Below are 27,775 nucleotides of genomic sequence, written 5' to 3'. Positions count from 1 at the left end.
CCGGGCCGGGGAAACGCTGCTCCCGCCGCCGCACCCCGCCGCCCGCCCCCGGCGCGCCGCCCCCGGGCCGCCGCTCCCGCCCTGTCCGCCACTGACGCAGTCCGTGCCGCACCAGCTCCAACATGGCGGCAGCGCGGCGCTGAGCAGCGCGGGGCTACAAGGGCCGCCAGCGGGTGAGTGCCGGCCACGCCGCCGGGCAGCGCCGAGCGCCCGCGCGGCCGAGTGAGGGCCGTGGCCCGGGCCGCGCCGGGGGCTGGGCGGACGGTGGAGGAGGAGGTCGCAGCACCGCGGGGCCTGAGCCTCGGTCACGGCGCGGGAGCCTCGGCCCCTCCCGGCCGGCCCGGCTGCCGCTTCGGAGCGGGCCTGGGGCGGCCGCCCGCGCTGCCTCCTCACACACGCCCCTCGCAAGGCCCGGCCGCCCTTGTGCGGGGGGCAGGCAGACCGCGGCGCTCGGCGCATCCCGGGTGAGGGCCCCTGGGAGGGAAGGGGGGTGAGGAGCTGCGAGTGCGGCCCAAGGCAGGCGGGAGCGGCAGGGGTGGGTGAAGCGGCGCACGGGGCCTGGCGCACATCGCGCCGGGGATCGGGTCTGCCAGGCCGGCTGTGCCTCTCCGCAGCCTGGCTAGCCGCGGGTCGGTGTCCGCAGCGAGCGCCCTGCTCGGGTGCTGGCTGGGGAGTTTGAATGAGTCTTCCCTCCTCCCCTAGACGAGGAAGGAACGGGGCTGTCTGCGTGCCACATGTTCTCTCCTCTGCAGGCCTCTCCTAGGGAAGTGGAGCCTGTAGGAACTACTGTGTCTGGCAGGAGACTCCTCTGCCTCTCTCTTTTAGGGATTTCCTAAGGCGTTCCAAAGACTTCCATGAGTTTGAGTTTTAGGCTCATTTTGTTTGCAGCCATGTCCAGACTATAAGTGCTGCGTATATATGGCTGTACTTTGAGGCCTTGAAGAGGCTTTGAGAGACTTATGAGAAACGAAAGTGTGGACAGAATATCTGTTGTAGTGCTAAACATTGCCTTTAAGTCCAGTCACAATTAGAAAATCTATAAATAATGATAAAGTCATTTTGACCAGTAGTTTCCTAATATTTGACTGGTTAAGTTAATTATATTTAGTAGTCATCTGAGACCTGATTTAAGAAAAGTGTCAGAATGTTATCTTGCATATAGTCTGTTTTCTAAGATGTATTTTCTCTGAGAGACTGTTTTGGAGGTTTCATGGGTTTTTTCTCTATTGTCAGCAGAAGAGGCTGTTCTTTGAACAAGGATAAATGTTACTAGTGGGTTTTTTGGTGTGGTTTCATGTTGTTGGGGTTTTTTTAATCTTTTCCCCACCATTTTGTTTCACTATTCCCATTGCATTGGGGCCCAGCATGGCTCAGATTTTTAGGTGCTACCATGATAAAAATATCGTAACAATTTGTAGGTTAGACATGATTTATGAAGCATTAGTTTGTCTAAACGCACAGAACTTGATTTATCCGTTTGTAAAAATTATGTATAAATATGTGCAGTAGATCTGAAGGGTAGCATAAAAAGAATAGCAGCATCAGTAGTTCTCTGATAGCACCCTTTGGGACTATATTTCTTATTAAGACTTCCCATTCTTTCAGTCCTCTTCTGTGAAACAAACATTATTGCTTTAATTAGCTAGCAGTCATCAAGCTGCTATCAAGAGAAGATTTGGGTTTTTTCCTCATAGGATCTCAGAAAATCTGAGGATTATGAGGGAAGCTAGAGTAAAAAATATGTAACAGAGTGGAGGATTTTACTGTGTTGCTGCATGATTTCCCCACTACCAGTTCACTCCTCCATGCGATGGTAATTTAGGAGCCAGCTTCCATTTGGAAGAGAGTCAGTGAGTGCCAGGGAAAAAATGTGGCCATCTTTTAATGCAGTGAGGTTTAGGTCAGAGTCTGGGATGAAGCACAGAAGGGATCTAGAGGAGTAGAGAGAGGGGTAGAACATGAGAATAAAACATTATGCAACAAGGTTTTTTTTGGTTATGGTTGACAAATATTGGTTGGCATTCAGAGATGTCTGTTAATGTTGCATGGTTGTCTTGCCTTACTCTCATCTTCAGTAACAGGAAAGGATTCCACTGCTGAAATTAATTGTGGGATTTGCATGACTTGGAGATTACACCCTGTAAAATGATTTTCCCCTTTCATACAAAGCATAAACTTGCCTTTTTTTAGCACTTTTTAAGTTTTAAAATAAAAGTTCATGGATTCAGGCCTATTCAAATTCACACCAACAAGTGCGCCTATTTGTGTACAGACCTGACAGAAAACACCTGTATTTTTTCACAAATCATAGCACAGGAAAAAAGGTCCTTTCCATGTAAGTTAAATAATAGAAAATCATGACTAAGACTTGACATCAAAGATTTTTAATTGCAAGTGACAAGAGCAAGACAGGTTGGATATTTTAACATTCTTCATTGTAGATAACCCTTTTCTAGAAAAATAAAGGAGATGATCCAGTAGGAACATGTATTTCTGTGTAAACAGTTTCAGGATGTTACTACCTTCTCAGCTGAATTTTATGCTCTCCCAGCTGGGGTGTTAAAACTGGGTGTGCATTCCTTATACTTTAGTGCAAGAAGACTAAATTCATGTTCGTAATTGCAAAAAATCATACTGAAAGTGGTATAAGTGATTTACCGGTGCAGTAGGGTTAGGAATATGTACTGCATATTTAGTCAGGGCCTATCTAAGGGTGATATTTTCTTAAGTCTCCCTTGCCTCATTTCCATGGAAGACAATGGTTGATACTGTCAGGTGTCTGATTTCCTTGTTTAGAGGGAAACAAATCCTATGTCAGTAGTCCAGTAAATGCTTCTAACACTGTTGTAGAGAGGAGGCCTGGTGAAAAGTGGTGTAAATCACTTTTTGCCTGCAAAAATGTTGAAAGTTTTATTTTATGGGTGGTTTTTTCTTTTGAAGGGACTGTCAGATTGAAAGCTTATAATGCATGATTTTTAGTGATGACTTGAAAGTCTTCCTGCATCAATTTCATAAAGCTGTGTAGGAAGCAAATATTTTCTTTCTTATAGGTGTGTTAAATCCATGTGATTGCAAAGACGTCATCCTAAATCTGAAATGTGTTCTAGTGTAACACGTTATTCCTAAATTTGGCAACAAAAATCCAGTGCTGCTGATTAGTGAAATGAAAAAAAAAATCATTTCCTTAGATGCCATTGCTGCTAATTCAGAGTGTTCAGATCATGAAGTACAGAGGAAAAGATGGTGGTGTTTAGGGAAAAATGCTAAAGAAATTATGGAGATAGGGGGTTAATCTGTTTAGGGTTTTGTTGTTCACATCTTTGGTATCATGCTAACACAGCTGCAAGTTCTGCCACAGGAATGGATCTACGAACAAATTATATCTCCCATTTCACAATCATAAATTCACTTCTAGTTTAATCCGTACTGGAAAGAACTTGTAACGTTTTTAGTCTGTGCCTCTGGCATCACTTTAGGCTGATATGTGCTGCTGCCATTTCTTTCTGTGGAGGGAGGAGGAAAGGGTGGTTTTTATGCAGCCAGGTAGCTACTTCTATGCAAGCTAAACTCGTGGATGTAGGAGCCTTCTATAAATGTATCAGCCCACATTTATATTGTCTTCAAATGACTGCAGCCACAGCCTTAAAGAATATATGTTCTGTGTTCACTTTGTGCATTTGCATTTTCTGAATGCAAAGTTTTGCTTTAAAATGCATTTCTGGAGATTCTACATGCCTGTCTTTGAAATATGTATCAATGTAGTTTAGTCTTGCTGCCTTTGTAGATGGTGTGAAACAAAATGCTAGGAATGTGAATTTATGTACTTTGTTTACTTCGTTTGGGCATTGAATGAAGATCAGTGCAGGTAATTGTAAGTTGATGCAAGGGAGGATGTTCAAAGGCAAGGTAAAGGAGAAATTAAAAATCTAGAAGAATTGGTGATGATAGGCGCAAGTGAAGGACTACGACACAATGTATCTTTTTCCTACTAAATATATCTTTGCTTACTATTTTGTCGTGTACTGGGAGTGAAACAAATCAGTAGTTCAGTGCAGTTATAGAAAAGGTTGTTTTTTCCCTCCTATAAAACAAAGAAACACTGCTGTATTGCTGCTTGCTGTCACCTTCTTTGGGATGCATGACATGCTGATACTCAGTTGATGTGCATCTGTGGGGGCTTTCTAGCCTGTTCAGTCAAAAGGCGCTAGTATGTGTTAAAAAGTATTATTACCACCAGATCCCTGCTAGCACAGGTGATTTTGGAAATAAAATTCCCCAAGATGTGCTTTTTAAACACATCAACGAATATCAGTGATAATCCCTGGCAGAAAGATACTTGTGAACAGTTTGGGATAGTTACCTTTTTCCATTGGCACAGATCATTTTGAAGGAGAAGAGCTGCTGGCAGCCTGGCCTTGAGCTGGCCAGCTTTATCCTGCAAGTATTTAAACAAAATAATGAGACTGACGGAGGTGTGAAGTAATGTGAACCCTGGGGGACACAGTTGGTGAAATGTTGGTTGTGGATGCAGCTGTTCTGACAAGACTAAATACTTTTGGTGTATTTGTCAGCAAATACCAATATGCTCTAAGCTGAACTGTAATTCTACTTTCAGACACAAAAGAAACAAGCCCTTTTTTTAGATATGCTGAAGTGATGTTCTAGGTGCTTGGTTGGCTTTGGGTTTTTTTTGGTTATAAATTCTACTTAGACTTAGTAAGAGCCTCTTCAAATGGAAGGTGGTTGAGGATGATGAATAACTTGAAAATTTCAGAGTAGTACTTGGGCTGATATTTTGTCCTTTTTTAGAGTATTGGAAGGAAAAAGTGATCTGACTTGCCAAGATTGTCCTCCATAGCACATTTTTTGAATGTATGTATAGTAAGCATCTTTTGGGTTCACATAAAATTCATATTCCTTTCACTAGTGAAATTCCATCAAGTTCACAATTGAAAAATGCAGGGTATTGAGGGTCAAGAATATTGATGTTCTAACTGAAAATAAATTTTGAGAGAGAAATAGCACAAATCATTTAAGCCCTATTGTTATCACACATGTAGTGCTGCTGAGCTTGTGATTTTCTGACTTCATTGTTGATATTTTCTGACTTTATTCTTGGCATATTTTTTGTGGTTTTCTTTGTTGATTTTGTATTTAACATTCAGACCCCCTGTACTTGCTTGTAATTCGGACAGGTTTTAAATGATCAGTACGTAGAAGATTGTGTTTGGTATTACTACATGAATAGCAATTATTACTTTTAAGGACCATTTGTAACTTGGTACTTTGCCCTGTGGCACAGGAAAAGGTCTGACTGAAATAACAGTGCAAAGAATACTTAAATATATTGGAGAAGAAATGCTCACTTGACTTGTGAGGTAGGTAGGATAAATGTCACTGATACCTTAGCCTGGTTTTCTGGGCTCCATGAGCTCGAGAGTGAGATATATTTGCTTGGCCTGGTGTCCGTTCAGGGGGTTCATACTGACCCATTGCCATACCTGTCATTTAGAATCTAGTGCAGCTGGTGTTTAGGGGATATTATTGGAGGATTTAGGGACAGTGCAGGGTACACTGGAGGTAATGGTTAGAATATGGACTAACTTTGTTTGTTCCACTCTTCATGAAACAATGTAGAGGTAGAAAAACATCAAATTGAGAAAACTTGGTAGGGATAGGGAGTTGGGTAGAATTCTTTACTTCTGATTTCCCTCTCCCACAGTCTACAAAACAGAGTTAAAAATTGACTGACATAGGTATATTTATATTCATTTCACAGCGTAGCTTTAGTCATTACCAGTGTTTGAAATAAAAATTGTGTCACGTATTAAGATAGTTGTCATTTATTTTGGTTAAAATACTGTATATAAATGTTAAATACTGTATATAAATATTAAGGCATACCTCTACATTTCTCAAGCAAACTGCTTGTAAAGCAGGAAATTCCTTCTCACTTAAGCATTAGAATTAAATGCTTGAAGTTCGAGTACAAGCAGCCAATCAGTTATGGTACTGATGCTCCTTAGAGGTCTCAGTTCAGTTAAAAATGGCAGTTCTAGCACCCAACAATATTTATTACAGCATTTATTGTGAAACGTTTCCTTGAAAAAAGTATCCCCATGCAGCTGTGTAGTCTGTTCTGCCCCTGACAGTGAGTGGCTGTGCTTTGGCTGGTCTTAGTTCTGAGAGCAGCCTGTCCACACCCTCTATCTGATCCCCTCCCTTGGGCACACCCTGCCTTCCTTGCACTGCTGCAGTCTGTGGTGACCTGGGCAGCCTCCTGCTGACCTGATGGCATCGGAGTTTTCAGCTATGGGCATCTTCTCTATTTGTTTATCTGCCGGCTACTAAATTGGTTGTACTAATAGGAGAGAAATGCTAATTCAATTCAAGCAGACTGAGATAAACCTGCTGCTTTGGACCAGTGTCTGGCTTTTGTTTATGAATGTATTTGTTACACACTTAGAAAATATCTAGTGAGATTCTGAATTTTTTAAAAATCTTCTCATGCTAAAAATCACATGAACTACTGAGTGGTGTTTTAATTTAAACCAGTCCTGCATTGTTCTTGGGATTTTTTGCTGTGTAATCCTAGCAAAATGTTAGGAGTGACAGCACAAGTAGGGAGAATATAGGCTAACATGATTACACTGCTGTCTTGATTTTTTACAGCCACTTGTTCATATGCTGAAAGTGGCAGATGGTGACAATGGAATTTTTCAAGGATGTTCTGTGACACAGCTATAAGTGCAGCTTTAGGAGAGATGTGTGCAGTATGTCATCTAGATTTGAGCCATGTTTTCTGGCAATAAAAAATAATTAAGACTGAAAATGTGTGGATTATATTCCAAGTTCTGGAAAAGGTATTCCTGTCTTACAGATCCTTTTGCAGTCACTGTTTGTTTGGTTTTTTTTTTCCCAGTCTGAAGTAACTCAGAGAGGATAGAGATTTAGAAAAGCAAAAGAGTATGGTTGTGCATAATGTTGGAATGTTGGAGATGCAAATGCAATTAAGACATAGCTTGTTACACAAAATTAAAAGGATTTATATAGTCTAAGGCAAAAGATGCATTAAAATTCTCTATAAGGAATCACAGAATCATTTAGGCTGGAAAAACTCCTTAAGACCATTGAGTCCAATAGTAAATCTAACAGCATCAAGTCTACAACCAAACCATGTCCTTAAGCAACACTATGAATCTATACATCTTTTAAATGTTACCAGTGATGGTATCCCAAGAGATAAACAATAATAAGAAAGGAAAAGAGACAATGAAAAACCAAAATAATTTCACTTAGCAGCAGTTGTGGAACAAGCTACACCCTTGTATTTTTTTTGTCAAGAATGGTTTGAATCCTAACTGGAGCAATGCCTGGTAACTGCCAGCAATTCCTGCCGTGACAGGAATCCAGGAAATACTGACATTTGAAAATTGAATGCTAAAGTCTTGCCCATATCTCACAGTATCTTTTCCTTTTGTATTTCCCCACCTGAAATATGGCACTCAAGTTTAAATTTAATGCTATTGCAGCAAACATGATGAAAATCACTCATCTGGGGCTACAACACATGAAAATGATGTAAAGTACTTGGCATTTTTTGAACTTCAAAAAATGCTAATGTTTGCTGTCTGGGGTTTTTTGTTTGCTTTTCTGCAGTTTTTATTGACTTTTCTATTGACTTACACATGATTTCAGTACACAGAAGGAAAAACTGAATTTTGTTTTCTTTTTACTTACAGTAGTTAGACTTCTGAAGCCATGGGAGTAAAAGTCCAGAGACCTCGTTGCTTTTTTGACATAGCCATCAACAATGTACCCGGTAAGAAAATGAATGTATCAATTCAGTAGCATGATACTCGTATGAGATACCTATAGGAATACTACAAATACCATTTAACTTCACAATAAATACGGTGGTTTCTTTTTTTTTTTTTTCTAGCTGGAAGAGTGGTCTTTGAATTGTTTTCAGATGTGTGTCCAAAGACATGTGAGAATTTTCGCTGCCTTTGCACAGGTTTGTAGATTTTACTATTTAATCTGTAATTTTTAATGTAATGCCATGTTAACTAGTTTGATGTCTGTTATTATTAGTGACATTTTCTTGAATATGAAAGTAAGTTCAGCATTGGTTCTTGACACCTCTGAATATTTAGCTGTTGGTACACATATGATCCTACACATATGATGTAGAGTCAAAGCAATTGTAGCTTTGACTTAGTGTGTTGTAGGGAGTATATACTAACCAGCTTTAAATACAGCACAGTAAGCTGATTTTCTGTTACTAGCACAGATATTACTGTTCACATTATATAACATCATCCAGTCTTGAAAGGTAGCCAACAAGAGGTCAACCATGCAGATTTACTTTTCAGTCTTACGATACTTTGTGGAATTTGAAAGGTGATCCTTGTATTTATCAGTTGGTTTTTTTTGTTATTTTAATTTCTTGATGGACACTGGTGATTTCTACTCCAATTGAAAGTGTAAAATACTCAGAAGATTCTCCCTTGGAAACATTTACAAACAGAATTACTTTCCTGTAGTCTGCATATGTTTGTTGCAAATGCTGACAGCTTAGCAAAACTTGAGTTTATTGTCGCAAGAATAACTTTGTGAATACATAAATAGCATATCTGCTTTCTGTCTTCAGCTTTTTCTAGTTCCTTTCCTTCCATCTTTGTTGTTTTTCAGAGTCTGTAGCTGTTAATAGTGAATCCCTCAGCAGTACTAATATGACCTGGATCAGGTGTGGATACATGATTACATTAATGTAGCACACCATTCAGGATGTCTGCAGGAATGCAGACATTATCTGATCTGACAATAGGTCTAATGGCACAAAATCAGATTATCAAAATTCGTTAACAGATTTGAGCTTTAATGATTTTTAATGGCTGTGACTATGTTAATACAAGACCGTGGCATTCTTGATCTGCTGTCAATTGCCCAAAGGTCAGATTATTGAATAAAGGTGTTACTCCCTACTACTGCCTTATATTTGTGAATTGAAGTCTTCAACAGCATTTCAGGTCAGCAACAAGTATGACTAAGTTCATCCTTTGTTACTGACATCCATAATCAAATTCAGATCCTGAACTATTTTGCTGCTTTAACACGTATAAGAATAGTGAGAAAAATATGCAGAAAGTTTGATATTGATCATTAGCAAATTAATCAAACTTTTAATTTCTGTTTTTCTTACTCATAACTTTTTCTGGAAGTTTTGAAAAGTGTGAGCTGTCTTCATGAAACACAGGTCGACAGTTCCATGTTTTCCTGGCATACTCAGTTAGTGGAACATACACAGCTTCACATTTATCAGAGTTGCTATCAAAAGTGGGGCTTTTTCTCTGTGAAATCCATGTGAAGACACCAGTCTGTAAGTTTGGAGGAACTGCCCTTGGCAAAAGCTGCTGGTTTAATTGCTCAGAATAAGATTATAGGAAGATGCTGTCTAACAATTTGCCAGCATGAAGAGGAAGTGGTCTTCCCTGAGAAGTCCCACTGATTACCTTACTGTTACCTTCACAGGACCCACCATGAGCCATTCATCTTGCTAACTCAGCAGAAATCTTCTCTGTTTGAGCAGGGAGAGGCCATTGTGTTGTAGCTGAAGCAGAGTTTGTTTAAACAGCAGAAGATGGCAGTTGTCATCATGAGTGGAGGAGGGAATGAGAGTCCTCCTCCCTCCCCCTGCATCTGTGGCTTTCTTGCAAGTTTTGCTGGTACCTTAACCTTGCCGTGTTTTAACTACACATCTGATTGTTTCTTGCATGTTTCTGAGCAATACCAGTTGTCATAAATGTAAACTGGATGTTTAGCTTCAGTCAATCTGCATGGAAGTGACCAGAGTTGTATACTAATGCCAGTAAGGAGTTCTTCTAGTATAACTGTAGAGACAGAGACAGTAGTTTCTGCTTTCTTAAATGCCAGTTTATTACTGGTATTACAGGTAGGTGTCTGCCTCACAAGCTAGAAGATGATTTTGGTTGAGTGCTTTACATAGAACTTTTTTTGTAATGAAGATTCTACAGATGCAGAGAGTAATTTTTGGTTTTGTTCACTCTCTTCTTTAGGTGAAAAGGGTACAGGAAAGTCCACCCAAAAGCCATTGCATTACAAAAGTTGTCTGTTTCACAGGGTTGTGAAAGATTTTATGATCCAAGGAGGTGACTTCAGTGAAGGTATGATAGGAATCTTTAAATAAAACTTTGCCACTTATGTAATAAAACATTGCAAAAGTTCTATGTAGAACCATTTACTTAATTATTCTCTGACAGATATCACTGCTTTTTCCCCTTTCTTCTGTGTGAGAACCTATATGTGCATTCACACACTTTTGCTCAAGTTATCTCAAGTATTCAGAGAACGAAATACCTGCTGTTGAAAGGTTAAAGTGTGAGAATGAAGTATCTGCTGCTGGGAAATAAAGAAAAAAGGGAGACTGTTGGTGAATACAGAGGAGAATACTTTCTTGTTTTCCAAGATTTTTGCTTTTGGATTACAAAGATGCATCTTGATTGTGTTTCCATATCTTGAAGAATTATGTCACTGATTTGGATGCAATTACATCAGTATTATGAAGCACCTTCCACATAATGTAACTCCTTTAATTACTACTTTTACTGTCACTTTTCCTCTTTTAAGGAAATGGCAGAGGAGGAGAATCCATTTATGGTGGCTTTTTTGAAGGTAAGAGTTCTATCAGTCTGTTCTATTTTGATGTTAAAATAAACAATCTCCTTTACATTCTGTAGTCTCTGTTCTGTAAACCTGAATTCCATTTTTTTAAAAGATCTTGTCTGGTCTTGAAGGCCTTTGACTGTCCCATTTAAGTTATTTTGCTTTTAAAATATGAACCATTTTAATGAATGAAAAACTAAAACTGAATTCCTTTGTATTTGTCCCTTTTACCAGACTTATATTTTTACTGCTGATTTTAGACATTTACTTTTGGCTTGCTCAGCTAGCTAAAAGCTGGGGATGGTCTTCTCTGTGAGGGAAAAGGAGAAAGGTGTGGATGGGGTTGGGCTTCCTTGCAAATTTTTATTTTAAAAATGCACAAAACCCTGCTTTCCTGAACCCAAGATGAATTAAAGATAGAGCTTTTTGTTTTCTCACGGTCCTGTTTCTTTCTCAACCAGTGTTGCACAAAAAATTATGGTTGCTGTGTTTCTCAGCCTGTGTTTGTCCAGAATGTAGTGGAGCATCTGTGTTTATTGGAGCAGTTGTTGTGTTACACCTAAGCCCAGGTGCTGGGTAGCTGCCACCCAGGCAAGGTTGAACCCCTCTCCCCTCCTGGATACTTTTTTTTGCCACTGGTTGTTGTCTGAGCTTGCAGTACACACAATAATTATTCACTGCTGTAGTTGGGCCAGGCTGCAAGTTTATATCAGACCTTGAGTGGAATCAACAGTTTGCAAATGCCAAAAGAGGGAGGAGGCCTTACCTTGCACTGATGCTCCGATCAAACTTTAGCCTTATTCAGCTTGCTAAAATGCCTAAAGATTATTGCAGCAAAAAAAAAAAAAAAAATTATATATTCCCATGTTAGTGAGTGGATCCTGTTTGGCAAGCATAAGAACCAACACAAATAGGTAGCTGGATTTGAGGAGATGTATGGCTGGGAGAAATGGAAAAATGAGCACAACCTCCACTTCTGACAATAGCAGGCTGGCTGTTCAGCTTGGCTGGATCAATTAACCAATGCACCATGGGATTCGATTGACATTTGATGCTATTGTACAAGTGATTGGAGAGTGAGTGGGACCATCCCTTTCATGGCTAGTGACAGTAGCGTTATGAATATTGTATATTTTTCTTTGTTAATACTTCCTCTTGCCACCTGTATCCAAACAATATTGAACAAATGTCCTCATGTCTGCAGAGTTTCCTTCCCCCCAAAAGCCTTTTTGCTATTTTGGGGAAGAAGGGAGAGGATTATTTCTTACAGGTGTCTTAAATGAAGAACAGTGATTACATTTTACACTTTTTTCATTTCGTAGTTTTGTTGGGATTTAGTTTGAACTGTTAACAATTCCTTGCTCATAAGAAGGATTCATTGAAGTTAAACTAATTTTCTTAATGACTAACTTGATAAATTCATCTCTGTCTGTCAGACAAACAAGTTGTTTGGGATTACTATCAAACTATCTATGTGTACTTTAAAAAACCCAAAAAAAACCCAGAACAACAAAGTGCCTGAAAATTAGGGATTTATTAATAGTTAATACACAGCTTCTGTTCCAAAGAAAAATAGAGCAACAACTTAAGCATCTCTGTTAAAGTTGGTAGGAGACAGATCTTTTGTGCGAGAATACTAAATTTTAATTTTTTTTCCTCTCAGGCTATAAACAATTGGATTCATATTTCTCCTTGTTACATAGAATGAACAGAATGATGTTTTTAAAATAACTGTTATTTTTAGTCTATTTTTAATACAACTTTTCATTCAAGAGACGAACAGATTTATTTAATTAGGATTCATTTACTTAGATGATAGCATTTACCCAAGCATATATCGTATGCTTAAAAAGTAACTGAAAACACTTTCTTTAGATGAAAGTTTTGCTGTAAAGCACAACAAAGAATTTCTCCTTTCAATGGCCAACCGAGGGAAAGATACAAATGGTTCACAGTTCTTTATGTAAGTATTGAAATGTCTTGAAATGTATATATGGTTTGCTATTTGTAAGCTGTAAAGAGAATCCTTTTAAATATTGAAGACTAGCTCCTGTGCAAAGCCAAAGTTGATGGTTTTTTACCAGGTTGCCAGGAAGTAGCCATTTTCCTAATGTACTTATTTTTACCCCTGATGTGCTTATTTGTATTTAATTTTCTGTGCAAAAGGCCCTTTGGTAGTTTTCAGTAGCTGTGTTCTAACTTGGACAAAAAAGCAAACCTATTCATTTACTGTAAAATTCTTAGTATTGTAATAAATTGTTTTCAGGAAGGTGGCAAAATAGCTCTGGGGATTCTCCAAAATAGTAGAGGGCTTTTTTTAATCACAAAATAGCTTTCCAGTCCAGTCTTAATTATAGGTAAAACTTAAATTCTAAAAATACATTGCAGGAGACTCTTTTAAAATCTAACTTATCTACAGAAAATATTCTCAAAATACATCACTCTTACCCATGTTTCATGGCCTTAGTTAACATAACGAGGTGTGGATGTCAGCATTAAAACCTGATTTTGGGATTTCTAAATGGTCATTACTCCAATCATCTCAGTGTTCTACTCTTCCATAGGTGACATGGATGTCTTAGTAATGCTAGTAGAGGGGAAAGCTGAGAGTCAGTTCTGCTTCTGTGTCATGTAATCTCTACATGCAGATACTTTTTCTTCCAGTTTTCTGGTTATTTTCTGATGTGTAAAAAGGTTATTTGCATTTTTCCTGCAGATTTTTGTATCTGTTCCTGGTAGTATTTATATAATTCAATAAGTAGAAACTTATTATATCCTGTGTGAGGATTCTGTCTAGATATTTATGTGCAATTTTGGTTTTTTTCCAGTAAAATGTAACTGGTTTTTTTCCAGTAAAATGTAACAATCAGTGTTTCATTAAATAGGTAGTTTAACATATAAAACATTAAATATTTTTAACTGCACACAAACATAGACTGATATATATTGGTTTTGTTCAATTTTGTTAGTGCATTCAAAATAATGTTCACCTTCCTATGTGTAGATTACATGCATTGAATGTTGACTGCTTTTCATTAATACTGATTTTGTTTTTTCTCTTTAATTTAAAATCTGGAAACAACAGAACAACTAAACCAACACCTCATTTAGATGGGTAAATATCTCTTATTTTCTTCTTACATTTTTTGAGAACTGCCTTGAGAAAATTAAGTGCTAAGAATACTTTTTTTTTCACATTCTTCAGGCATCATGTTGTTTTTGGACAAGTCATTTCAGGTCAGGAAGTTGTGAGAGAAATAGAAAACCAGAAAACAGATGCATCCAGTAAACCATACGCTGAAGTACGCATACTGAGTTGTGGAGAGTTAATTCCAAAATCCAAAGGTAAAGTTGAACTGTACATATGAGATAATTTTGCTTGTTTTCTTCCATGCTGGCTGCTTATAAAAATATTTAGAAACTTGTGGTAGATGATGGCACGGTTGGTGAAGAGGTGTATAACATCGCAGAGCAGTCTGTCTTCTAAAGACAAGTTGTTGATGCAAAAGACATTAAAGAACAGTCATACCTGCTTTTTTCAAAGCTTCTCCTGTATTAAATTTTCTTATACTCACTACATTTTAGTACAAAGCTGGCAAGCACTTGTCATGTTGAGTAGAGTGCTATGTTAAGAAGATTGGTGGCAGTCTGACTTTATTTGATAACTCGTACTTCTTTGGAAGGCATTGAACTTGTTTCAGGTTGCCCTAAGGTAACTCTTCAAAACAGGCACTTAGATTATAAAAGTCTGGGTTTGGCTCTTTAGCTTATACACTTTATAAGTTACTATAAATTATTCTTAAAGAGGAATATGACAGAACCTGTCTTTCTTTTTGGAAAGTATGTCTTGCTCTGCCATTGCAGAATTGAACATAGTATGAGAGATTGGATCAAGCCTTATTTTCTGAGAGAAGCAGAATGTAAGATGTTCCTGTCACCATGGAGAATCTCATTAGCAGAAAGCCAAGATGCTTATTTTGTTTGCTACTTCATTCTTAGCACGTTCTGTTATGTACTGGGAAGGGTTGCACCAAGGAATTTGAAGCACAGCACAAGAATAATGGTTTGTTTGGGCAAAGGAAAATACAAGCCTTTGAACTTCAGCTTCTTGTTTTTTCACCTCCTTTTGCTCATTTCTTATGATATTTGGGAGAATGACTTTGGCATCTGAGATGATCTCTTCAATACCACAGAATTCCAAGCAAAGTTATCTTTTGGCTCCTGACTTCTGAAAGGTTCTGGATGTGTTAGGATACAATTACGGTTTTTTTGGACAGTATTCCAGAGCATGGCATCTCTTAGGAAATGCACAGGTGCTGTAACTAGAAAATAAAGCAGTACAGATACAGGATGGGTGAAACTAGGGGATGATATACCCACTTGCATAGATGTCTTCATTGGATCATCACACTCTCTTTGAAGTCCACTCTAGAACTCTTGAATGACTAAATGAAACTTTTGTCACTGAGCAGTCTGATGACCTGCAGCCTTTACGCAGTGCTTTAAAGTGCTTGTCATCCAGAGTGTGTGAAATAAATACAAAAATTTTGTTTTCCCTCTAACTTCTCTTAAAAGAGAACAGGCTTCTGGAGGGATTTGACTTGTGTTGCCTTTACCCATTTGTCTATGTTTTTGTACCTCTGACTCCGTACTGCTGCATTTGTAACAGCTCTGGTTTCTATGATTGGCCTGGTGTGCCAAGGGGGGGAATTGATGGGATGGGTGATGGGATAGCCCAGTCTATAAAGCTATAAGGCTTAGTTGTAGATAATGATGTGCAGTAGAAATGTTTGGAGAAGAAGAAGCCTTACGCACCAGGATCAGGCATGTGAAGGGCAGAGCAGAGTGTGGGGGAAGACAATGGCCCTGATGGGTACTAATGCACAGCCAGCGTGATAAAGATGCTGTGTGACAGGCCATCGTGGAAATTCTAGTGTGTAGAGAATCCTGTTTTTGAAAGGGGAAGGCTGTGTGTAAGACCTACAGTGAGAACTAGGCCAGTACTCTGAAAGATGGCAGCATGGCTGGAATTGTTCACTAAATGCCCAGCATGGAACCTCTGATGAGCTATGCTGGCCTGAAGCAGTAGAAAAAGGAGAAACTGTGTGACAGCACATCAGCTGAAGCAAATCTGACAAGCTGCTGTCCAAAGGTCAGAAGTGGAGCAGGAGAGGTCCTTGGACTTGTCAGTTGCTGGCAGGGGAATCCAGATAGGAGGAGCAGTTTCTGGGATGCAGTCAGTGTCATGTGAGATCATCAACAGAGTCATCTAACAGTGGAACTGTTTGTGGTACAGTACTATGGGAGATAAAAAGGAACTGATTCTATAAATTATGAGGCAATTATCAGGGAATGCTGCTTTTAAGAACTTAATTTTAAGACAAAGGAATAAGGAGATTGCCTGTGAGGGAACCACAGTGGTGAATTTTTGTGGGGAGAGTACATTAGGATAGCAAGGGAGTCTTAAATATTTATTGTATGAGCTTGTCTGGTAGACAACACAAAGAAAGGTATTAGGTCTTCATGGAATGAAAATAGAACTGACACCTGGGTTTAAAAGGTAAGCTGGCACTAGCAGACGGAATCACAGTAAAAGCAAGGTGCTTGGTATGAGTGGTTTTGTCATAGGTTAAAGTTGAGGGAAGGTGATCTGATTTTTCACACAGTGAATATCCAGATGAAGTGCTTTATCAACTATGCAAATTATCTCCTTAGGTGGAAGAAATGGATTTATTTAGGAATGAGTGGATGATAACAGAGCTATGTTACTGGATTCTGTAAATTGAATGATACAATGATCACAACTACAATATTGCAGAGGCCTAGATAAGCTTTTAACATGGGAGGCTGATCACCTAGCAAAGTTGAATGTTTGTCATATTTTCCTTTCTTTTTCTTTAGTTCCTTAAAGTTGAAGGAATAAGTGAAAAGGAGAAGATAAAAAAAAAAATATAAAAGAAGAATTTCTCTGGCCAAGTGGTATAATTTTTAGAAGATCTTAAAGCTCTAGGGAAAATCCTAAGTTCTGGGAAGAAAAAAAAGGAAGAAAGCAAAGTATTAACCCAGTATTTAGAAAGGTTATTACAGACTAGCTAAGCTAATGCAGCTCACAAGAAAAACTGTGGAACAAAAAACGTTATGTTAATTTTCTTAAGGACAGGTGGGAGTTTGGTACCAGTTTTGTAGAAAAGGTCCTAGTCAACAAGCCTGCTGCACTATTTGAGGTCATATACCTTTGCTGAGCCAAAGTCATCTGGGACACATATCAAGACTGTAAAACACTGACACTCTGATTCAAAACAAACAAAAAAAATTAAATGGCTTTGTGCAGTGGGCAGTTTTTCATGAGAGCCTCTAGTGAAGATTCCTCACAAAAAGTGAATTTCTAGGGCATTCTGCATGGAGCAGAATGGAGCAGTGCTAGACTTGATTAATGACTTTCACTGATGTCACAGATCTCCCTGTAGAATCACTGCTTGTAAAAGTGTGCTTTCTGCAATTAAGGTAGATTATGGCTGCATTCATAATTTATAAGGTTATTTGATTTGCTATAAAGTAACTATGTGCTTGTCACTGCTGTGAATTACAAGATGGTATGATTTGTTCTGACTTTTATGCCCGAACCCAACTGTTTTCTGGTCTAGTCACTTCTTAATTTCAAGCCATGGGGCTAATGTAAGACTTACTTCTGTGCACCTAAGCCCTTTTCACTCTAAGCAGCTGAGGTGCAGAGTACTTGTCTGTGTCATGCAGCATGATCATGGGAGCTCACAAAGTCTGACAAATACTGTAGGTCACAGTGAACAGAGTAGGAAGTGATGTATGTTTCAGATGTTGTCATAAGTTGAAAGCTGATCCTGAAGGTAATGAGCTGAAACATTTAGACTGTACATAGAGGTCTGTTTCTTGATGACCTTCATGTTCCAGGATTGGTCTCATTTGTTGTAATCTGTAGTTGTACAGTACCAGGTTGGTTCAGTACTCAAAACAGCATTTGCTGCTGGACAGAGATAGATAGATGGTACCAGAAAGTACATCCAAACCCTCTTGCCAGATACTCTGCTGTGTAACTAGTTCTGGGCTGTTTAGTTTGGGGTTTTTTTCCCCATGCCATTTTACTCCCTACCTGCCATAGGATTTCCCAAATACATCTCCTATTGACAGCTTGCTGCACGTTAAGAATCACATTATATTTGTTGTAGTAGCAGCTCCCTAACTTGCCTCCAGTTCTATCTATTACTTTTTCTATACACTTCTATACACTTTTTGACACACTTAAAACATATGCAGGAGGAAGAAAATACAGGAAATCACTGCATTTAATAATTAAATAATAATGAAAGCATGTAAGAAACACTATGGTGCCATATGAGGATTTTTTCCCTTTGAATGGACCAAAACTGAGGGTGTAATACATCAGAAACATTTAACTTTTTTAATACTTTTTGTATACTTAGTATTTAGAGGTGAGGTGAGATTCTTCTTTTTGTTTCATTGCCACCTGGCCTACACCTGGCTCCTTTGATTGAAATTATTTAGAAAAATGTTTGCTTTTCTTTTATAAATATGTAGTCATTACTTTCTGTAAATACGTATGTATTTAGGCAATCTAAAACTGATACACAACATTACAGAGACTTCTTATTAAATGTAGTGCTAAAAAAAGGATGTTGAGCAAAAGTTTGGAAACAGAGAGCAGTTGTCTTGGTCTGGACATACAAGAGAAATCAGAAGCATAGAGAATTGTCTTTTGGAAGCATTTTTCAAGAAGCCCTAAAAGCTTCTGATGAGAATTAGCTGATTCAAATCAGCAGGCTGCTCCAAACTGGTAAGAGTACTTGCTAGTTTATACTGCACCTGGAAGTGACTGGAAGACCAATATATTCTGTGAGTGAAAGAAGTTTTTCAGTGGGTTTTCAGGCTTTTGTTAGTCTGTATCAAGTGAGGCTTGTGAATAACCACATAGAAAACACCATGTGTAAGTCACAGAATTGCAGTGTATTCTGTGTTGGAAGGGGCCCACAAGAATCCTTTAGTCCAGCTTTTATGGAGTGTGAATTATGGACCAAGTGAATGGTTGGTCCATACCAGGGTCAAACCTTGGTGCTGTGACCAAGCTCTGACCAACTGAGCTCATCTCAGTTGTCACACAGCTATGACTTGTGTCTGTGATGCTAAGCTGAAAAATAAATGAGATTTAGTGCAATAGGGTTGAATTTCATCCACACTACCAATGTGGGGATTTGTTAAGGATGTAACATGAAAAAAAAGTATCCTTAAAGTGTATGACCATGAAAGGAGGCCAGGATTGTTTCTGTTGGGATATATGCCACTTCTCTGATGCAGTTCTGTGAATTAAGCTCCAGCTAGCTTGTTGTCACCCAGAGGTGTTATTTCAGCCTTAACTGGAAGCGAGTGTTTCCAGCACTGTTTCTGCATCACTGTGAAGAAGAAACCTTTCACCACTCTTTGTATCACTGCTTTCTGAATGTAAGACCCAACAAATTAGGATAGTGAACTTAAGTCAGTGAGTATTTGGTTTAATCTGTACCTCTTATTTTCTGCTTCAAAATTTCTCTTATTAGTGATTTGATGAAGTCAAGTGAAACTTGAAGCTGAAGAATTTTTTTTTATGTAAATAAAATAAATTTTAAAGAATTATTTGTATGTAGCTTATGTTGTATAAAACATCATTAGAAAACTTACATGGTTCTGCGTTTGACAGTATAAATTTTAGATTTAGTTTCATAAATCCAAATTATGAAAATGTCTGGTTTTTCTAGACATATCCCTTATTGTACTATGGAGAAACAATGTTTTTTCCAAAATGTCATTTTGTTCTTAAGTTTTTTGATGAAGTAATCTCATCACACAGTTATAAGAATCTATGACAGATACAAGATGGGTGATTTTTCTGAGATTAGTTTAGAAGTGTTTGATATTAAAATGTGTCTCTGCTATTCTGATCTAAAGCCAAGAAAGAAGAAAAGAAGAGACACAAGTCATCTTCCTCATCCAGCGACTCGGAAAGTTCAAGCGATTCAGAATCATCTTCTGATTCATCATCGGATTCTGAGAGTGCTTCAGAAGAGAAGTCTAAAAAACGAAAAAAGAAACACAAAAGAAATTCCAAGAAACATAAGAAAGAAAAGAAAAAGAGAAAGAAAAGCAAGAAAAGGTCAGTTTTGAGATTTGTTTTGTTTTGTTGCATATACACCATAGAGTACCGTTCTCTTGTCTGAATAGCTACAGACTATATATTTGTGTAAACCAGCAATGCAGGTTTTGCAGTCTGGGAGATAGTTGGCTTCCATATACAAGAACAAATTTTCTGATATGATGCAAAGAGTCATGTTCACATGACTATGTACTGCAGCATGTAAAGGAGTAAACCAATGAACTAAGACTTCAGTTGGCTTGAAAAGCTGGGGTGGTAGGTTTGAAATGGGTAGGGTATAGTTTGTTGCCATAAATTTACTTCTGTACAATTCAGTTTGAACCATATGCTATGGAACTTAGAAAAATGTAGTATGCAAGAATACAGCAAAATTAAATATAAAATTAATAAATTACCGTACTTAAGTTTTTTTGGTCTGATATGTCAAAACTCTTGCAGTTTCACTGGAAGATAATAAAACTGAGAAAACAGTCTTGCTTCTGAGAATGTTATTTTGAATCTAATAGTTACATCATATTTAGTGTGAGATAAAAGTTGTGTCAGTTTGTCCTGGTTTAAGGCAAATTTGGGAGGAAACTCCTAAATGAGTCCCTCTAGAAAAGCAGATTCAAGTGGCCCTTCCCCTAACTGGTTTGGGAAAAGATTTCCTTGGAGAAAAGTGGAAAAAACTGTTTATTTAACAAGCAAAGTATTCACAAGCATAAAAAATGAATAATATTAAACAGTAAAACCTCTTGCTGTTCTGAAGAGATGACAAATTCAGAAAGGCCTTGTCGTGGGCTGTAACTGGGCTCACCCAGTGTGTTATCAGTCCCTGTGGTGCTGGAACGCAGCGTCCCAGGCCCCGCTGGCCACAGCTGCGAGCTCCTGGTGGTTTTCTGCATTTTCAGCCCAGAGCAGGTTTGAACAGTTTCAAGAGAAAGAGAAACCACAGTCCAGGGAAGTTCACTGCCTCAGCTAGCTAAAAACTAACTAAAAGCAAAGGAGAGCTCTGTCTCACTGTGCTGCAGACTACACAGTCCAGGATAAAGAAGCAGGGCAGCAAGTGCAGCTTCTGGTAACATATTCTGGGCTGCTTCTCCCCTCCTTTGCTCTCAAGACCATTCTTAAAGGTGCAGAACCTAATATCCAGAATAAACAGCACAGATGATTGGGGATACAAGCATCATAAATTCACCCCAGGACACAGTGCAAGCCACATTTTTCTAAGCTAGCAGTGAAATTTAAGAAATATTCACTTAGGGCAGTGCTACCTAAATACTGTTTTTGTACACCTAAGCCCATTTCACAGAAGTTTGTAAATTGCTTGGAATTACTATAGTTTGTAGACGGTTATATATGCTTGTGTAATCTGAATTTTTAGTCTCCTGAGATTGATTTTAAAAGAAAATAAATTGAACTAAAAAGTTGTATCTGAATAGAGGGTGTGTACATGTTCAGTGTTGGACCATTGTAATTAGAAGAGAAAAAGTATAGGTCAGAAATCTACTGCTGTTGTATACTTTGGAACAAGTATATCATGGGGGAAACAAGTTGTTTCTGAAATACCTCTGTTTTCTGAGATTCTTGTGGTATCGTTGTATATTGAAGAGAATTTCTTAATTATTTAAATAGATTGAAGAGTCTTCCCTCATCCAAATAACTCATTATGCATATTTTCTATACAAAAATAAAGTTCATCCAGTGAAAGTGAAGATGAAAACACTGAAGCACAGCCATTATCTACTGTCCGTCCTGAAGAAATTCCTCCTATACCTGAAAACCGGTTCCTGATGAGGAAAAGTCCTCCTAAAGTAGATGAGAAAGAAAAAGAGAGGAAAAGCAGAGAGAAGGAAAGAGAGAGGTAATATATCTGGTTTAAGTCTGACTATGTGCTGGCAATGTTATGGTCACGTTACTGTTTTAGAACTCTAATGTTGAATCCTTTCCGTATTGAACAGTTCTGTCTTGTAAGCACTGCTGGATGAAAAATAGATTTCTCCGTTTATTGGAAATTATTGTCTTTGCCCTAGAGCAAAGGCTTAGTCTTTGAAAATGGTTTCATTGAGTAAAGAATGTATAATGGCTGGCTTAATTTCATTTAGCATCCATTGGAACTGCCCAGTCTGAGTCTATAATTTATTCTATTTTCAAAAATGGAAAAAACTGGAAATCTTGTGAAATTATTGTGGTCACAAATTGAAGTTTTACTGTGTAGATGTTACTGTCTGCTGTAAAATTAAATTGTGCGTTTTCATTTAGTTTCTGAAGAGGTTTTAATATTGATTTTCCTTATTTTTTAATTGTACAAACAATATCATTCTTTTTAAATTATTTTTAGTAATCTGTCAAATTCACAGTCAACATACCAGAGAAGACTGTTAGTCACCAGATCTGGAAGGAAAATAAAAGGAAGAGGACCAAGGGTAAATGTTTGTAATCTGTTCTTCAAAATAAGCAAGGTGGTAGCACAGTCTCACTGCTGGTGTTACCAATCATATTCATTGGGATAGTTGATTTTAAAAAAAGAAGCGCATCGTAAGTGATTTGAGGACTGAGGCTTGAAGGAGGACAGAAAAGAGAAGAAGGGGGTGAGAAAAAACCATTAAAATATTTTTTTTTTAATTTAATATGGTAATATTTAAATTGGTGGATGGAACTAGCTCAAGACAGATTCTAGTGAACACAGAACCAATAACATCAGTGCCAAGAATGTGGGGAAGACTTCTTCCCCTTTTGAGGGGGGGGGGCTGTCAAATTGGCTCTTGCAGTATTGTGAAGCCATATGCTATGTGCTGCATGTAGCAAATGTTTTCAATAACTGAAGTCTCTAGCCCTCAAGTTTTTAGTAAAATCCTTAACAAGTGTGAAGTACTGTTTTTGCATTGCCTGTCAAAGATAGGGATCTTCATTGTTAGTAAACAAACATTAGCATTTGTGCAAATTAAAAGAAGCAGAAAACCTTTCATCAGACTACAAAAATCCTGATGTAGATCTTGCCTTAAAATCAGTTATTTGGTCAGACTTTGTGTATTCCCTCTTTAGTTAAATGTCAGACACATTTTCAGTAAGTTAGTAACTTGTCAGTGGAAACTTGGTATGTACATGTGAAGTGTCAGGTTAGACGCTATGTAGCACCAAGTACCAGGGGTGAAAATCGTACTTAGGTATTACAGCTTTTGAAATTCAAACTAAGGCATGATTTTCTCTTTTCTTCTCCAAGCGTTACCGGACGCCTTCCAGATCCAGGTCGAGAGATCGATTCCGGCGCAGTGAAACTCCTCCACATTGGAGGCAAGAAATGCAAAGAGCTCAAAGAATGAGAGTGTCTAGTGGAGAAAGATGGATAAAAGGAGACAAGTAAGACTATTTCTTTCTGGAACATGTGCACGTGGTTTTTAAAAATTTTTTATTTCTTAATTTTTTCTTGTTGTTGTTTATTTAAAAGCAATACCGATTATCTTGGATTTTCAATAACAATTGCTTTCAAGAAGCCAGGGTGCTGACTTGATTATTCCATAATTTAATTGCGTGTGAGTTTAACCATGCTACTGCAAATACAGGTATTAATAAAAATGATCTGATGTGAAGTTTTAGTTGTGAAGCTGTCTCACTTCTGGTTTAATTTTTCAGAGTGGAGGGAAATGAAAACTTCTTAAAAATTGTATTTTCTTCTCTCCAAGGAGTGAAATAAATGAAACCAAGAAAGATAATCAAAAGAGCCCAGGAAGAGGAAGAGAGAGAAGAATATCAGACCACAGGCAAGTTTCTGAAAGTCCAAGCCGAAGAGGGGAAAAAGAGAAGAAAAAAGATCACAAATCCAGCAGTAAAGACAGGGAGACAAGAAGAAATTCAGAAAAAGATGACAAGCATAACAAAAGCAAAGCCAAGAAGAGAGCTAAATCTAGAAGCCATAGTAAAAGCAGAGAGAAATCAAAAAGTAAAGAAAGAGACTCCAGGCACAGCAGACATGATGAAAAGAGGCTAAGATCAAGAAGCAAAGAGAGAGACCATGAGAAAGGTAGAGAAAAAGAAAAGCACTATGATTCTAGAGGGAGAGAGAAAGAAAGAAGTAGGAGCAAGGAGAGAAGTAAAAGAGCAGGCTCCAGAAGTAATGAACAAGAGCATAGGAAGAGCAAAGACAGGGAGAAACGCAAGTCAAGAAGCAAAGAGCGTGAGCATGCTAGAGGAAAACACAGCTCCAGCAGCAGAACGAGGGATCGAAGCAAAAGCAGAGATAGGGGTAGGAGAGGAAGATCAAGAAGCAGGGACAGGGATCGCAGTAGAAGTAAGGACTATTCAAGGAACAGAGATAGAGAAACAAGAAGGAGAGGAAGATCAAGAAGCAGAGAAAGGAGAGATACACCAGATAAATACAGAGGAAGAGAAAATAGGAGGAGGAGAGAATCAAGGAGTTCAGAGAGGGATGAAAGTCAAAGCAGAAACAGAGAGAGGTATTCAAATAGGGAAAGTAGAAGCTCATATAAGAGGAATGATAGTGAAAGCCAAAGGAAGAGGCGTTCAAAAAGCCGTGAAAGTAGCAGTCCTGAATCTAGCAGAGAGAAGAAGTCTAGTAGAGATCAGGATAGAAGTCCAGACTCAAAAAAGAGACCAAGTAGCAAAGAGAGAGAATCAAAAAAATTATACTCGCGCAGCAGTAAAGAAAAGGAAAAGACCAGATCCTCAGCAGAAAAAGAAATAAACCAAAAATCAAAGAGTCAGGAGAGAGATCATGCCCCTAGTAAGGATAAAAAGTCTGATCGTGAAACAAGTCCTGGAACAGATGATGACAGGCATGGATGAGTTTGTGGACTTAATGTTTCCATTGTCTCAAAGTTTTAGAGACGTTTTGGGGAACGCCTTTTTTAAAGATGTGGACTTCAGTTTGGTCTTTTGATAATCTAAAACCTGGATCATTTGTACTGCTAAAGTTTTAATAAACTTGAAATGAAAAACAAATTACATGTGTAATACAGTGTGCTGTGTTTTAAATATTTCATTGGATTATGTATCCTTCTTGTGTGTTGTCAGCTAGAAAGGTATCTTCCATGCCACTTTTATTTTTTACCTGATGAACATAGTTCAATGCAAGCAGTGGCTGCCTGTGAAGAGGCTTGTTCCATATATGAAGAAGAAAGCTGCAGATAAACTACATGTCATCTTAAGGCTAGGAGAATATTGCAAGGTGTCCATTACTCCAGTCTTGCCACATCTGTTTTTCAGTAGGTATAAATCCTAAGGAAAAGTATTTGTAGAGGTAAATTAGTTTTTATTGTAATCACAAAGTGAATTAATTTAAGTAAATCTTTGTACTTCTGTCACTGCCAGCAGTAAAATTCCTTCATGTAGTAAGGCAGTCGCCTGTGTTTGGGAGTTATTTCCTTGTCCTAAAAAAACATGTTTAAATGCTCATCAGCATAACTTTTTTCCCCTGTAATGTCTCCATTCCATGCTTTCATGTTGTCTACTGCAGAAATGAATGCTTCAGACTACCCTGCCTCAGTTGCTTAATTAGTGGATGCACAGCGATGAAACAAATTACCAGAATTTACAGTGGTGTCAGATAAGGAACTAGGAAATCCTTTCAACTTTTGTTTCTTAACAAGTCCATGAGAAAACTCTTTCAGTTCTCCAGTACTGGTTTTTGGAGTGGTTGAAACAGAATTTCAAGTAAGGTTTTAAAACATGTTCTTAATTTTTTGTTAAACTGAAATTTGCTTTCTTCCTTGTTTCCTCTCATTCTAAAGAATGTAACTGTGAATTCCTTCTCATTCTCTACTATGTCCCTGAAACCAATTCCCTCCCTTTTCTGCTTTCCTCTCCTGCCTCTAGGTCCCACCCCAGTTTGTATTTCACCACCACGCCTTCACGTGGAAGAGAAGGAGTTTGGCTTGTGCTGCTGCAGCAGTGCCCCCATATGTGCAATCCCCAAAGAGCAGCTGGTATGTGGTGACTCAGTGCAGTGGTCTGAAAGGATAGATTTGGTACAAACCCCAGTGCTTCTTTCAGTCCATGAAACTATTCACATCTAAGACTGGCAAATCTTACGACTTAGAAAGTCATAAAGGGAAGCGACAAGAATTAATCTTAACCTGTCTCAAAGCAAAACAATACTGTAATTGTTGAAATTTTTGCCAAATCTTTCACTAGATGAAACAACTTGCTTTTACTGTCCTGGTAATGAGTTTGTTAACATTTTCACATTGTGATCAGCATTTGTTTACAGCAGATTATGAGAAATGCCAAAGCTTGCTTGACGTTGTGATCCAGACAGTTGTTATTCTAAAGAAAAATTGTTGTGTCTTGAAAACAAAAGAAAACCTAGAGCAACATAAGCAATGTTTTTAAAGGAAGAAAACTGGAAGTGTGTAGAGTGACTTTTTAGCAGAATAGTTAGTGGAGCTGCTTTGTTTGTCAAGTGCTTTTTTTACTTTTTTCTGTGTTTTAGAAACACCTCCTATGAATTTTGCATTTCAGTGGTCATTTTACACAGGTTTAAAAATGTTCCTAGTCCACATGTGGGTGGATGACACAGCAGTTACTTAAGAGAACTCAGAGGAGTGAACCAAAGACCTTTATAGAGTGGATTTCTGAACTTGGTAGGACTTTGGAGAAGTTGTAGTCCTACTTTGGGGGACTGTAGTAAGAGTAAAGGTAGAAAGTTAGGCTTCAGAAAATTTGTGTGGCAGCTTAACCATGCATTTATACTGTGCTATGCATGCCATGTGCTTCAGAGTTTCATTTAAAAACTGTTTGCAATGTAGTTTCATTATTTTAAATAGAGCTGACACATGAGCAAGCTATTGCTGAAGAAGTTTATTTGCACTACTGAGAATATTTTTGCCAATATCACTGAAGTTGTATAAGCATGTAAACAAAACAATCCACAACTATACTGACTCTGCTGAAGGGAGGAAAATACAGGCAGTCAGCAATACAGCAATCAATAGAATATTTTTTTTATTGTGTTTAGTTTAAAATCTCAAAATGGGTATTAAATCCAATTGCAGTTGTAGCTACTTATTTTAAAATATGCACTTGCATACCCTTTTGTATGGACTTTGTTAAAGAAAATTTGCACAAAATAAATGGACTTTAATTCTTTCATAGCACATTAAAAATTCATCTGAGTTGGTGGCACAAAGCCCATTTTCTTTTTTTTAACGTACTTGGGTTTTGTTTAAAAGCTGGCTACACTAAATTGCAGGTGGTGGGATACAGTTGCCTGTGTTGTATTTGGTGGTAAATTGGTTTGGTGCTGAGCACTTTGTTGAAACAGAAACATAACCGCAGTCTTACACAATGGAAAGTTTGCTAGATGTGTGCTTTTCTTTATCAAACTGGAAATTGAGAATGTTGATCAAGAACTTGGTGGGACTAAAGCCCAATCCCAGGGACAGAAAGATGTCCCCAAGCACTAGTCAGTTCTTGCTGCCTTGTCAGGAGGCACTGACTGTTGCTTTTGCAGTCCTGAGTCTGTTTAGTCCCTCAGTGACAGAGCTTTGCTTTTCCTGGCCTCACAGTAACCACCTTGTGCTGTAGTCACAGTATAGCTCAGTGCCATCTTTGACATCTGTGTCAGGTCATTCATTGGCTTTTGGCTCAGAGGACTGGTTTGGAAGAATTTAAGTATCCCAGCAGCAGTAAAAACAAGACTTTTGATCTTTCATTGAGAATGCAGGGAAAAAAGTAGAGTGCAGCTTTTTCTGCTGGTACCCCAGAACTGACTTTATTCCAAGGAATTAATGAACTCCAATACACAGTATAAAGTGAGGGCAGGGATTACTGGACTAAATTTGTAAGTGTATGTTTAAGTGTCCATACAGGATTGAAATAACTTCCAAAGGTTAGACATGCTTTCTCTGTTGTATCCACAATAGATGCTGAGATTTTACTAATACCATATAACATATAGATACCTGGAATGCTGAA

General features: G+C 38.2%; 1 protein-coding gene across 1 annotated transcript; it reads left to right on the top strand.

Moving 5' to 3' along the window:
• The first annotated feature begins 3 nt into the window (after positions 1–3).
• Positions 4–24,838, top strand: PPIG (peptidylprolyl isomerase G). The gene is made up of 13 exons (XM_053982840.1): positions 4–173; positions 7,743–7,822; positions 7,943–8,017; positions 10,080–10,187; positions 10,651–10,695; positions 12,562–12,649; positions 13,772–13,801; positions 13,892–14,031; positions 19,660–19,864; positions 21,540–21,707; positions 22,185–22,269; positions 23,067–23,203; positions 23,527–24,838. Exons 2-13 carry the CDS (start codon positions 7,762–7,764, stop codon positions 24,644–24,646), a joined length of 2,262 nt encoding a protein of 753 aa, XP_053838815.1. The 5' UTR covers positions 4–173; positions 7,743–7,761; the 3' UTR covers positions 24,647–24,838.
• The last annotated feature ends 2,937 nt before the right edge of the window (positions 24,839–27,775 follow it).

Source organism: Vidua macroura, chromosome 7, assembly GCF_024509145.1.
Source record: "Vidua macroura isolate BioBank_ID:100142 chromosome 7, ASM2450914v1, whole genome shotgun sequence".
Lineage (NCBI taxonomy): Eukaryota > Metazoa > Chordata > Aves > Passeriformes > Viduidae > Vidua > Vidua macroura.
The sequence above is the reverse complement of the archived record's forward strand: the minus strand, read 5'-3'. Positions and strand labels throughout refer to the sequence as shown.